Below are 15,423 nucleotides of genomic sequence, written 5' to 3' on the forward strand. Positions count from 1 at the left end.
AGCGCGCCGCGTCGACAGCTCTGACACCGGCATGGCGGATGCTCGGGAAAGGTGGCACGCTTTAACGTCGACGTTCGCCTCCTGTTCATGAATAAAACTGCTTGCTTTAATCTCACGCACGCACAAGTTATAGAAATATGTCACATCTCATGATTTATGCAACATTGAGGTATTTTTTTAATGATTGTGAATCAAGTATTTTTAACTCAGTGACGGTCATAATGGACATCAATCGCCGTCAATGGTAGTTATGAGTTAATACCTTTTGTATCAAAAATGAACTGGGTTTTTGGTGGAACTAACTTTAACCGATGACTTTTATAATTTGCTGTTGGACTTTTTAATGTACTACTATTGAATGGTTTTAGTACTTTTTGCACACTAAGGGTAATAAAATGTTGTGTTCACCACATTTGATGCAATAGAACTTCATTGGATGATTGGTAATTGACAACTAAGTGAGTTCATTAGTGTGGGCAAACACAGAAAAAAACTGTTGAAGGATGTGGTCCTCCTGATGAGGACTAAACACAAACAATACATGATGTAAACGCGGTATCCTGTAATACTAAAAGTAAATAATATGAGCGGATTTCAAGTTGAAATAAAAGAAAATACGGAAAATAAAACTAATTACCTGTGAATGATACATCGAATGTTTTTTTAATGAATTAAATATTTGTAACATGAATTTAAAAAAATGTCAGTAAACGCACATTTTAAGAGTAAAAACAACATTATACATACTCTATTACAAATCAACTTACATTTTCATCATAACATTTTATGTCAAAACTACACTCCTCAAAATAGAATGTACATTTTAAAAATGTGTTATGGAAAAAATATGTTAAGAAACAACAATATACTGAAAAATAAATGATTTTCCATTACAAAGTTTTTGATGGATTTTTGTTAGAAATAGTCCATATGTTAATAAAACTAAATTAATTGAAATAAATCATTAAGAACTAATGGAATTTAAAAAATGGCACTCAAATCATTAAAGTGAGTTCTGAATTATTTTGCCAAATGATACAATGTACAATGCAAAATGATAACAAATAAGTTGGACTATTGGTGCCTGGAAATATATTCTTGCCATTATTCATGTATTCTTTCATCTTTCGTGCCGGTTATCCTGATCTGCTTTCATATTATATCATATATACAGCAAAATAGTATAGAATAAAAAATATATATCATATTTTATAGTTTATAATTCAATAAGGAAAATAAAATAATAAAAATGAAATACATTGAGCCCAACTCATTCATCTTCCTTTCCTCCTGCAGAAAAAAAAGAGAAAAAAAAGGTTCATATGTTATAAATATGTTAAGAAGCCGGGTGCACTAATTGGTCTCAAGTTATTGTCACTCATGTTGATCTCTCTGGCTGCTAGGATCATGCGTTAATAAGCCAGTGATTGACATTAAAACCCCTGTGCAGATATTTAAAACAATATGACATAAATCGCTTCCATTAGCCTCCAGTCCAGATTATTAAATGCCAGCGAGGCAATTTCATACCATTTTGCTTATTATTATGTTGAGTAAAACCACTTCTGTCTTCAAAACATTCAATGACTTTCGGTTAAGTGAGGCAATGCCAACATTCCACGAAGGTTAGCCGTGATTCGCCATTCCAGCCAGCCATTCGTGTTTATTCTTATTTTTCTACCTGCCAATCGTTCACCTGCAAAGGTTAAGCTGGAGCCGGAGATAAGGTGTGCACCAGACACAACACACAGATATTACTGCGTGCAAGGCAGACGCATGCAGACAAGCTGGTATCGGTGTCATGGCAGCTAAGTTTGTCCCTGCATGCTTTGTCTATCAGTGATGGGAGGGAAAAAAAAACAATTTGGAATTTGAAACTTTCTGTGGTACTTGCCAACGGATGACTATTTGGTTATTAACCTATAGTAATTTGGATTAAAACTTCTGCGCACAGCCACTATGGGATGTTTTGCGGTCCCTCATATTCTTAAGACCCAAAAGCTGCATTGCTGTTCTACTAGTATCATTGAAATCATTGCCTGCCAATGACGACACTGCTGTTTTTTTCAGTCAAAATAGATTAGGCGTCTAAGGTTGTCAATGGGAGCCAATGCGTTATGTTTTTTGCTACTAACCAAAACAAGCTGATGGCGAATGGAGTTTCAAGCAAATGAAACCTGCAGGCTCTAAGACAATTGGGCTGCATCCAAAATTCCCGCTCATTCCCATTCCACAAAGATCAGGATTTCAGGATTGAGATGGGGCTGGGGGGGAGTTTAGCCGGGTGGGGTGCATAGGATTCACTCATGAGCCCCCGTACTGCCATTGTGCTTGCACACAGAGCCAAAAGCTCCAAAAGCTAAGCCGCCGCTTCCCATGAGAAACAAAGAAACTTCATCTGAGAACAGATAACAATGGCGGAATACAACATTGGGAGGCGGTTGATATAAACCATTTTTTCATATAAAAAATTAAATAAAAAAGACACAAAAAGGCAATGGCTTTTCGAGTACGCTCTCTTTAGTATGTACTTTTCTTGGTCTGAGTCAGACTCTGGGTATCGTGTTGCGAATATAAATACATTAAAAAAATTATACACACACACACATATATATATATATATATATATATATATATATATATATATATATATATATATATATATATATATATATATATATATATATATATATATATATATATATATATATATATATATATATATATATATATATATATATATATATATATATATATATATATATATATATATATATATATATATATATATATATATATATATATATGCATACACCAACATATATATATATGTATATACATATATACACATACATATACATGTATATACATATATATATATATATATATATATATATATATATATATATATATATATATATATATATATATATATATATATATATATATATATATATATATATATATATATACATATACATACACATACATATATATATACACATACATATACATGTATATACATCTATATATATATATACATATACATACACATACATATATATGTATATACATATATATATACACATACATATATATGTATATACATATATACACATATACATATATATGTATATACATATATATACACATACATATATATGTATATACATATATACACATATACATATATATGTATATACATATATATACACATACATATATATGTATATGAGAGAAAGAGAGAGGAGAGAGTCATCAGTCAAGAGCCGCAAAAATCGTCAGGAGGAGCCGAAGAACACAAATCCCATACAGACATGATTCCATTTGTGTATTCAGTCACACTGTGTTGTATGAAACCATCGCTGGGGTTTCATCAGGCGTCACGATTTGAAAGCAACAGCGTGTAAGAGCCAAAACCGATACGGCTTTGACATTTCAAACATCACCAGAGAGACGACGACGTTTGCTTTCATACGCATCACAATGCAAACAATGATGAAGCGCAAAATACAGAAACAGCAGCAGCGTGTAAAGAGGCTCAACGTTGTTTGTGCTAACAAAAGGAAAGAAGTGATTACACACTATACAATATTAACAATATTAAAACAGACATTACAATATTAGATAATATGCTTTTATTGTCTTTATACAAGTATATTTAGATTTAAAGCTTTACCATGAAGTACACATAAATAATCAATAAATAAGTACAGTAATCCCTCGAATATTGCGTTTAATGTATACCAGACATGGCCGCGATAATCGAAAATTGCGAAGTAGGGTCACTCCTATTATTACTACCTTTTTGTTCCTTCAGTACTGAGGCATAGTAGCTAGCAATAGTGGCTTCCGCATACAGGTTTCAGCGTGGATTTTCACATTTTTATGAACTTTAAAAAAGAAAAAAACCACAAAGAGGTAAATTTGTGATAATCGAGGGAAGACTGTAATAAATAAATCAGTAGTCAACATGAATAAGTGGTCACAAATAACTAGCCAGGTACAAAAAGTGACAAAAGTGGTTAGCACCTTATGGAGTTTTAGTGCAAATCCAAGATAAGAAATTAGAATCTAGATTAGGTCCTTCAAAGTGCAGAACTCGAGTTTATGCAGTTATTGCAATTTTGTTGTTTTATCAAAGTAAATTGGTTAATTTGTACTTGAAAAAACAGAAGCCATTCGTTCACAAATGTGTTTGCACTTTAGTTTACATATTAAATGTTCAGATATTAAGATGTGATAGTTTTTGTATAATATAAATGCGGCAAAAATAACATGCTTTTTCTCTGAAAAATATTGTTGTAATTGTAATAATTTTAGAAAAATTGAATTTGGTGTTCAAAGTTATTTTTCAAATTTGACTCTTGGAAAATAAGGGGTTGTCTTATATTCGGGCCAATACAGTATATGTGTCTAAAACTCCAAATATACTTTAAGTACTGTACTCACAATGACAATAATTTGTGACTACTTTGTTTTTTTGATGTTGAGACTGGAAATATGTCTCAGCATGTTTTTTTCTGTAATATATGATTAATATTCATTCATATTATCATAGGTAAGTACTATTTTAATATTTTGAATGACTAGGGGCAAATAAATAAACTTGACGTCCCTAGCTTAAGAAACATGATAATATGTGGTGTAATGTGATAAATAAGCCTACATCTAAAATCAGGAAGGTGGTAGATACTTATTGATGCTAGGTCATCTTTTTGTAGTAGAAACACTTTCTTTTTTTCCCTGATTCCTTTTACAGACTGTTTACACATGACATGGTGTTTTCCGAAAAAATCTTTTGCCATTAAATGTCAACAATTAGCATGATGTGTGTAAGAGTATACCATTGAAATGTGATCATTTTCCACAACAATATATGTTTTCACGATAATTTGTGTGTTCCGCATGGCCTAGCAGGTTTGAGAATTTCAGGTTTCACACTTCTCCTCAAAAGAGCGAACGAGGTTATAGGAAAGCGTAAGCGGGAATGCAAAACGGCGAAACTAACAGCTGTTTTACAGGGGGGACACGCCAGAGCTAACAGGCTTTTCAACAGAGTCGACGTGGATCTCCAGATAAAGCTCTTCTTGTCCCGATGCCAGCGTGAAAGCCCGGCGGCCGCGTGGCAACTTCACAAAGCCACTTGGCTCGCACTCTTGGCAAAAAAGAAGGGGGAAAAAAACTGACCCAGAAAAAAAGAAATAGCGTGAAAAAGAGAAAGCAATGCCTCCCACTTGCGGTGACGCTCACAATGGCGTATCTGTGCCCATCGCTACCCTTGTCAGCCAGAAGCTTTTTCTCAAAGGAACGTCGCTAAGCTGTGCTGAGATTCTTCCATTGTGTATTTTGAGTGTGCCATTTACAAAAGGACGTGCTTGAATATGAGATGCTGTGCGCAAAAAGCATCCTACATGTCCAGCATTGAAATGAATTTATCGCTGTGGTGAAACCAGATTCTTGTAGAATACTCTAGAAAAAAGTGAACTCGTTGACTGCTATTGATCACAATAGACATCCAGTCCATTGATTGGGGGTCTATTGTAGGCAATGGGAGCAAAAAAGTGAATATATTGCATATATATACTGTGTGTATACCTCGAAAGATGGCTATTTACCCTAAAAGGAAGATTAACGTCTTTAAAATGTCACGTTTTTTGCTGAGAAGACGAAAACATGATATTTTCATAGATGTAACCAGTACTGATTGGAATACTGCTTGGATCATGTAGTACTTGAACTCTGCCTATAGATTAGAGCGAATAGTTTACATCATGAATTCCATTTAATGTTGGGTTTATGAACAAAAGTATGGGAAAAAATCCAACTTTTTTGCCAACAAAGCATTTCAACAAACCAATAGCAACTTTTCTTCTATTCTTTACGAAAACACATTGAGTCCAAGGCTAGACTGAGCGGTAGGTGATGTAGACAAAAAAATGAAGGCGTTAATTAAAGGGTTTAAGAGAAAGGCTACATGAATGTGTGTTGTGCCCCTCATTAGGTAACTCAGGGAAATGCCACTTTTCTTCTGCCGTCAATGTACGATTTTATGATGCCATATCAAATAACTCTTTCTGTGGAAGTTACCTAAATGCTGCCCAAGTGAAGAATGACCAGTGTGTAATCGGAAACACACTTTTATCCCCTCTGGTATGTGTGTCCTCCGTGGAGTAATTGAGCACAGTTTAAAAAAAATTACATACTCTTAGTCACAATTTAGTTGGTTTTCTAGCAGTAAATGTTCTCAGATTTTTTGGCAACATGTCAGTTGTTATTGTTCAAAAGGTATTTTGTGAACTATTTTGTGAAAAACTACATGAGCAAACCAAAGCAGTCTAACAGTTAAGGAAAACATAGTTTTCCAATCATTAAAAATGTTTGTGTCCATGATTTAAGTCCTCGTAAAAGATTTCAGATCAGTGGATCAAATTTAGACTCCGCCCTAAAATTAATAAGAGCATTAACTCACTAATATATAAAAAAAATGGCAAACCAAATTTGTAGACATTTAAACTTTTAATGGCCAGATTTAGGAAATCTCTATAATGTAAAACCATATTTATTCACATATTTTAAGGTTTTTTTTTACTTTTACGAATTCTTTTAAACATCTTCATAAATGAAGTGACATTTAGGATTTTTAACAGTACTGTCATTAAAGACCTGCCTTTACTAAATTACTATATACATGTATGAAAAATATTAAATTATGGAGGGTGTCAAATGTTTTTAGGATATTGTAGCATCCTGCATTTCATTTTGAAATTAACCATGAGCGGGGAAGAGTATTGGGGGGGGGGGCATGGAAATTTAAAGTCCCCTTTTTGGGATCATGGTGGAGCTGGTCTGGCTGGCGTTAAGTTCCTGATTTGTGTCCTTTGACCCTCGTTCATCTCCAAGTTGTAACGCATTTTTCATTTTTCTTAGTGTCCTTAATGCAACATTATCCTCTGCTTTTTATTACAGGCCCAAGAAAGTTATGGTACGAGTGAAAAGAAGAAGAATGCCGTTATCAAGGTGTTCATGATTCTTGCTGTCGCCCAGTTTTATGAAATTAAGAAAAGTCGTCAAAGGCAATCGTCGCTAGATCGATATTTCACCATACATAACATACATTTAAGTTGTTAGGTTGTATGTTTACATGAGTGTGCACATAATGTTCATTCAGCTGCCAAATGTTTGCCTACTCGTACCCCGCCATCGACTACATACCTGTTCATTAACTTCAATGGAAAATATCTTAGCAGATCTTAATAATATCAGTTGCTTAATGAACGATTTTCATATATTTTTTTCGGCTTGTTTGTGTTTTGCAGATATTTCATAAAAATTGATAAAATTGTTATACTGTTATCATTTTCAAAGGATTTCGGGGGTAGTAGCATCGATGATCTTCGAACGAGTAGGAATGAATTAAAGCTTTTACATGTAAAATGCACCTCTACCTATGAAAAATGTATGTGACGACAATCACTTCTGGAACGAATTTCGTAAGTCGAGGTACTACTGTAGTATGAAAATCCCTTTTGACCTTACTATAAGTATTTTTAAGACAACATAAAAATGTTGCATGTTGGGTTTACAGTAGTTTAATGTGTAGAGTAACATCTCATTGATCATTAAGGTCTTACATTTGTAAAACTTTCCCAACCTTCAAGCTGTTAAAAGAAATCTGTAAGAGTTATTTTAAGATGTTGAAAAAGGCAAGTCACCTTCATCATCTCTCCGGTTAATCACAGTGATGATTTCCTTTTCGCTGCACACCTCCGTCACTTGCTGGGCCTTCCTCTTGGCCACCTCCGCCAGAACCATCTCACCCTTATCGTCGGCCACGTAATGGAGGTCCTTTGAAGGTCCAACGAGAGAGAAAGACGCGTTAATCTAAAATGAATCTGGGCCACGATGACAATACTTCTCTTTTGGGGAGGAGGAAACAGATGAAATGGAAAAAAGACATGTTTGAAGGCCAACATCAGAAGCCCGGATGAAATGCGGCTTTTCCTGAGGAAAACTTTGAAATCGGCCCGTCTGTGTGGTTTTGAAATGTGGTGGGATGTTATCTATCACATGTAAAAGCGGGAGAGGACTTTCACATGGAAACATGTTTTAGCACATGAGCCTCAATTGAAAAAGAGAGAGAGCCTCCAAGTGGCCCTCTTTATGGCCAAAACAATCTTGGTTGGCTAAAACATGTCAGCAGGACACTGATTGTTTTGAGTGACTGTGTCATATTCATATGTCTGTTCATGTGTCTTATGTTACATCTGTTTCTCAGGAATAATGCTTCTTCAGAGCAGCTTTTTTCTTTCTTTCTCAAGAAAACTGCAATCCAATTTCCATCCACCCAATAACTCACTCATTACTTGCTTGAACACATTATTCCTGACCAGCAAAAGGCATTCTACCTGCCACCACTTCCTCCTGCAACTTTGGATTCGGGGATTGCCACCACAAGAGGACTGAACAATTTATGACCACAAGTTCATTAAGCCACCCCAGCAATTGGATTGGATTGGATAACTTCATTCATCCCATATTCGGGAAATTTCATTGTGACAGGAGAAAGAGGGTGAGAATACACATACAGGAAAGGCATAGTTACACATAGTTACAAGTACTTTTGCTTTGTTGTTCTGCGGCCTTGCGACTGTACTGTCTAACTTATAAGTATGCCTTTTCTTGCTACCGTCACAATGAATGAAATTGTGTGATTAAAATCCTTACATTACTTATTTTTACATTATAAACCGGAAGTTGTCCGGCGTCCGTAGACATGAAATTTTGGTGACATTAGGTCGGTGTAAAAATGTTGGAAGATGTTGGAATAGTTTGGGGGGTTTATATGATTCCTGTTGATAAAACTATGATGAGAATTACTTCATATTTTTAATATAGGCGATATAGTTTTAAATTAGAAGATTTTCATCCAGTGGTAAGCCTTGAGATTTTTTTTTAAGCAAAAAGTGTAACACAGCTCAAAATAGGTTGGGGATCAGCGTGTTAAACAATGAACTATGAGGACATGCTAATAAGCTCGAACTCATTGTTGTTAGACTCTGAACATATCCAAAGTGGTAATTGTACGCTCTGCTGCTAAACAAAATAAATGAATATAAAAGTTCCCATAAAGGAAGCAATATATTAGTTAGTTAAACTTAATGTCACTAAATATTTGAGAGCAACCGGAATGGAGTCCTGATCCAAGAAAAAAAAAAAACATCAGAGAAGTTTCCAACAAAGGGAGAAGACAAGAAGACAATCAAAATCTTTCCAAAGTGACTCGGCATGAGAGTGAATCACATCCGGGCCCCAGCCGAGGGGCTCCTGGGCCCGGGTACTAGACTCTGGGCCCATCAAAGGCCACGGCATGTTGAGGAGAGTCTTTACGCATCAGCGACATCACACAACCCCACCATGGCGACTCGGGGCTCGCCGCGGATAACCCTCAGCTGGCTCAAGGCAGTGTCCAGCTGAGCCTGCACTCTGCCCTAATACCCCCATATTGAGGGTGAGAAGACGAGGAGGAAAATAAGGGGGAGTGAGGCGTAAAGGGGAATGCAGGAAGGAAAGGGTGAAAAGGGGGAACGATTTGACAGCAAAGAGAGAAAATGGAAGTGTATGAATGGGGACAAATTGGGTAATTATAGGCTGGTGTCTGTCCATATTATACGGGGAAAAACATACAGCAATTAGGTGTTAACAAGCATAACTAATTCGTCATTTTTGCTGATGTGAATTTTGACTTGTGCGCGATCATTAACAGCAAGAGCTGCCCAGTGGGAGGGGCTGGCAGCGAGTGTGTTTGCACACCCAAAAATGTCAACTGTTATCACAGTAGTAATATTTAATTAAGAATTTAAAGAATGCCCAAAAATATAGAATTTTTAAATAAAAGTTTTAACTAAAAAATCTATCATTATTTCATTCATTCTAATTTCGATTATGCCACCTGATCATGTAGTGGTTTACACTATTCAGTGCGAGCAAGTGTGACATTGATGCCATTTCAGTGGCGGTATGGGTGTTAGTGTGAATAGTTGTTTGTCTTTCTGTCTGCCCTAACTTTGACTGATGACCAATCTAAGGTGTGGTTTGCCTTTCTCTCAAAGTCAGCTGGGATAGGCTCAAGCATCCTCACAACCTTTGCAAGGATGCGTGGTACTGGTGATGAATGAATAATTTTCCATGATAAATACCACAACATATAAATATCAATTTTAAAAACAAAATATTACATATTATTTATTTATTTGGGGCAGCCCAGTGGATGAGTGGTTAGCGCACCCTCACAGTGGGGGACCTGAGTTCAAATCCAGGTCGGTCCACCCGCATGTTCTTTCTGGGCCTAAGTGGGTTTTTTTCTGGGTAATCTGGTTTCCTCCCACATTACAAAAAACATGCATGGTAGGCTGATTGGACACTCTAAATTGCCCCTCGGTATGGGTGTGAGCGTGAATGGTTGTTTGTCTCCTTGTGCCCTGTGATTGGCTAGCCACTAATTCAGGGTGTCCCACCCCTCTGGGCCGAAGTCAGCTGGGATTAGGTCTTTTTATTGCTTATAAGTACATTACATGAACTCGAAGTTGTTTGGTTTCACAGGCTTTGAGTTTTGGTGACTTAAGGTCTGTGTGAACACAAAATTGCTATTGGCATGATGCCATTTCGCACGACAAATTCAGTTTGGTGTGAATGCAGCGTAAAAACGAATGAAACATTCATTCAACTTCCATACCGCGCATCCTCATAAGGATTGGGGTGATTGCCGTAGCCTATCCCAACTGACTTCTATAAACTACACCGGAGACAAACTGCCATTCCCACTCCCAATCTAACGGACGAACCATCAATATTCCTAAAATAAGTAATAAAAAAGGCAGCAAGTTGGAAAAGTGATAAGCACATCCACCACACAGTGTGTGCATATGTGTAAATCTACATGTGAATGGTTGACTGTCTCCTTGTGCGCTGCTATTGGCCACCGACCAATTCAGGATATCCCTAGCCCATATGTTTCTGGGTGATGGAGGCAATGTAAAAATGAATCTCCAAACACATGAGAAAAGTAGCATCGTAGGTCAGGCCTGCCGCGGGAAAGTCATAGAATGCAATATTCAGATAGAAAGAAATGATACAGATATAACCAGATTAAAATTGAACTGTTACATTGTTAAAACCAAAATATGATGGTGGTTAAATTATAGTTTACACTATTTCAAGATTCAAATTGTGAAACAGTCATTTTGTTGCTTATTTTTCCTCTAACCTGGAAATTCTTTCATTTCTTTGGCATCAACTTTTGGCGATGTAAAGTCTGTGTGAGCACAACATTTTTCTTTTGCGAAATATTAGGAGATTTAAGCCATATGCCGAGAAAAGTATTAGAATTATGCGATTAAAAACATTGCATTACTTATTTTTGCATCACTCAAACCAAAATTTGTTCAGGTTCCGCAGACATCAACTTTTGGTGACATTGGCTAAGTCACTGTGAAAAACCTTTTTGAATAATTTTGGAGCTTTATCTGATTCCTGCTGATAAAACTTTGATGAGAATGACTATTATTAATATAGGCAACATCATTTTAAAGTGTCCCTTGTGATTTTTTCAATGCAAAAAGTGTGCCACAGCTCCAAAAAGTTTGGGAAACACATGTTGTACATTGCAACTCATCCCTGTCAAATCAGCTTGTTCACTTGTGAGAGGCAGAACAATGATTGCAACACAACTGAGAAGGAAACACTAGACGTCCAATCTATTCTGAGTTGTAACTCGGGTCTTATTTTTGGTGTACGTCGTTTTGTTTTGCTTTTAATATTTTTATTTATTTATTTATTTTTAAAGATTTGTATCTGTCTACCAATGACAACTACGTATATCCATTTCACATCCAATCATTCACTGCCACCCTCTCCCAGTCCAAAGAGTTTGGTCGGTGTCAATGGTTTGGAAAGAGTGAATCATCCTGATGTACAAAAACGTGTTTTAATCATAGTTTTCGACCTGGAATCAAAGCCAGGTGTATGTGTGCGCACTGTAGGGAAGCAATATTGAATGATATACCCAATAGGACAATATGAGCGTTTGAACGTGGGGCGCTTTATTCCAGTTTAGTGCTTCCTAAAGCCGTCTGGATGGCAGCAAGGGTAAGAGAAAGGGGGGAGAAAACAATGAACAAATGTGAAAAGAGGGAGAGAGAGAGGAGAGGAGCGTATCAAGGCGACTAAGCAGGGATAACAGTAATACTGTGCATAAAACCATCAGATATTACACCTCTTATTTCCCGCCGTTCAAACGCAACACTAATCTTATTTATACAAGAGCTTTAGGGGTTGCGCTGCGCCAGTTAACAGCACCACTGATAAAGAGGGCCGTGTTTTGGCGAGCCTGTTTTTTCAGTAAAAGGGGGAGGTTTGAGGCTAAGAGCACAATATTGAATGATATTTGGGTGACGTCCAAATAAATGACGGATTAAGTTAACTGCTGCACATTAACGGGAGTGCGTTGCTGTCAAATGGGATAAAAAATGACGATCGGCTCCTTTTATGGGATTTCAACTGCACTTTTGCATCAGAGTGATATCGCTTTTTATTACTTCCACTGACGAGGTCATATTGGTGGGTCAAAATATGGACAAAGGTGCAGCGATCTGGTTCAGTTTAGTCTGCAAAAATGATGGACTTTTTTGTAACTATTTTAGGTTTTTTTGGTGTATTTTGATGAAAAAAATATTTAAATGTGCAAACATTGGCATTTTGGGAGGACTCAGTAGAGGTGTGTAGTCTTATCTCCTTCAGAATTTTGTGTCAGTAATTTTCCACGTCGAACACACTATTCTATTGGTGAAATCTGATTTTTTTGTACATTTTTTTTAAAAGAACAATTCTGTTTGTAAATTCTGCTACTTTCTACAATAAAAAGGATTATCTCAAAAGAACAAGTCTAGTATTTTGATAATGAAAGACATTTCCTGCAATTGGCTTTCAACCGTTTCAGGGTGCACCGTTTTGAGGATAAGAGTTTCAGAAGATGAATGAATGAAGAAATTTGGTAATTAATCGGTCCGGATAATTGTAGACATCAAAGTATTATTTAGGTAAATTGAGCAATGCACAATAGTCCAGACTGACAAATGTAAGCTTTTTTTCTAACTATAAAGCATGGATGAAAATATACCCTAAAACACACACACACACAAACACACACATAGATGATGTCATTTTATCGGTAGAACATATTTACCATTCTAATATTTTCATTCTTTTTCTAAACAAAAGGAACTGTATTGTGTGTGACCTTATTATAGTCAAAATGAAAATGTGGTTAAATGAATAAAAATGGAATGGCTATTTTCCAAATTTCCCCAATATCAGGGAAAGATTAAGGTTGGGTGAGACTGGCTATAATGCTATAATTTTAGGACTATCAAGTGAACCTGGCCATAATGAACACCAACCAAATTTTTAAATAAAACCATATTTGCTCATCTAAAAGTTGAATTGGACAAAAAGGTGCATGTGTCCATGGTTATTATAATTATATTTACTGCAAAAGACCTACAGCTGATTAGCCTGTAAAAATCTTTTCATTAGCCATAATGGACAATAAGCATGAATTAAAGCAGGAGAAAGAGTTAAGGCTTATATTCCAAAAACAACAGTATTTTTTCCCCTGAAAGCTATTTTATTTTCTATGTTTGTTTCTGGACTCACTGATATTCCACCCAAAATCTGCATAAAAAAACAAGAACATTCGCATTCTGCTTGGCAATTCTAATATTATAAATACACTGTCATGGGGATTTTCACTCAAGTACACTATGAATTTTCACATTAAAATGTGTACGACACATCTTCAAATTACTTCTGTTTTTAGAGAGGATAAATATGTGAAATAAAAACATTTCACTTTGGACTTTTATGTTTAGCTGACAAGTAACAATAGAATCTCCCCAAACGCTTAAATATGCAAATGATAAAACACACTTATACACTAATTAATGTGGGCTTAATCCCCGGCCCTGCGCTCACACACACCTGTTCGCCTTGTGTTCAACTAGCACTTGTATCAGATAAGCATTCGTTGAGGACTTTCATTAATGCTAATTAACCATCAGAGAGACAACACTGAGCTTAATGGCGAGAAGGTGAGACTTCCCCATCAACTTGCTATCCCTACTATCAAGATTGTGGTGGGGTGCTAACTGTGTGAAAACACAGTGCTAGAGGGAGTGGAGTGGGGAAAAAGAGCTGGCACCAGATTGTGCTATCACGCAGTTTTTGATTTAATTAACCAGCAGCTATCACGCACTAACGAGCTGCAAAGAGAGCAAGGGGAAAACTTGGGGAATTACCTAATTGCTCATTTCATCATTATCAGAGGGTAATTAGCGACTGTAGCACCATTTATAACCCCCCCTTACAAAAACAGCCTTATAAATGGTGACTAATTATCCTCTGATAATCATACCTGTCAACTGATTAGGTTTTCCTGTATTGTATACGTTTTTTGATCATTTTCAATTGTGTACGTCATATTACAACTTTTGTACGAGAAAAAATATATTTTTTTAAAGTCAATTTTTTTGGAAAATCAATCATCCCCATTTCGGCTCTAATACGTATCGTTTCGGTCAATGGTAGCAGACAAAAATGTCATCGGCGATTGCTAATATTGTCATGCTTTGGCATTATATGCTCACACGCAACAGTCACTTCCGCCTTTTCACTATGTAAATATATCGCGTCAGCAAGCAATGTACTTAGACAGTCAAGCTGTCACCGACATACAGCGACATCTACAGAATTTTGAATTTAATGCATACAAAAGGCTCAACGGCTGATTGCAGAAGTCCAACAATATAAAAATGCTCAGGTTCTGATCAGAGAGAGTGGCTGTAATTCCCAATCATGCTCCTTCAGGTTTTACTGTCATATCTTCACGTGAGAATTCATGTCCCCCAGGAGAACGAGGACGTCCCCTCTACGGGGTGAACCCCAATGTACAGGCACCGAGCTGGGGGACAATTAGTATGTCCACACCTGCTCATGACCTCTCACTAGGGCGAATCCAGGGTGGAGAGTGTCCAACTCCCCTTCAGAGGAGTCGTAACACAGCCCAAAATGTGTGTAGGGGTGAGTCAGACTACATCGCACTACCTAGGGATCCTTCCCGACCAGAGGCAGCTTCTGTGGCAGGGCACAGGACCGCCAAGGAAGCCTCCTTTGGCTGGCACCTAACTCCCTTTGCACATAACCTCCTCAGCAACTCTCACAGGTGGTGAACCCAAGGGAAGGAAAACCTACATTGCCTCTTCGGGCTGTGCCCAGACAGACTCCACGGGTGCAGCCTGGAACCACCAAGCGATCGCCTTTGTGCCGCAGCTCCGGGCCTAGCTCCAAAGAGGGACCCCGGGGACCCAC

At 36.9% G+C, this 15,423-nt stretch overlaps 1 protein-coding gene across 1 annotated transcript in view; it reads right to left on the reverse strand.

Moving 5' to 3' along the window:
* Positions 1–753: 753 nt before the first annotated feature.
* wdpcp (WD repeat containing planar cell polarity effector) overlaps positions 754–15,423 on the reverse strand; it is a 66,310-nt gene continuing 51,640 nt past the window's right edge. The window contains exons 15-16 of the mRNA XM_077730424.1: positions 7,716–7,848; positions 754–1,290 (exon numbers count right to left, since the gene is read on the reverse strand). Of these exons, the coding sequence (XP_077586550.1) occupies positions 1,271–1,290; positions 7,716–7,848 (153 nt within the window). The 3' untranslated portion in view covers positions 754–1,270. The remainder of the gene's footprint in view (positions 1,291–7,715; positions 7,849–15,423) is intronic.

This window comes from Stigmatopora nigra, chromosome 12 (genome assembly GCF_051989575.1).
Source record: "Stigmatopora nigra isolate UIUO_SnigA chromosome 12, RoL_Snig_1.1, whole genome shotgun sequence".
Taxonomy (NCBI): Eukaryota; Metazoa; Chordata; class Actinopteri; order Syngnathiformes; family Syngnathidae; genus Stigmatopora; species Stigmatopora nigra.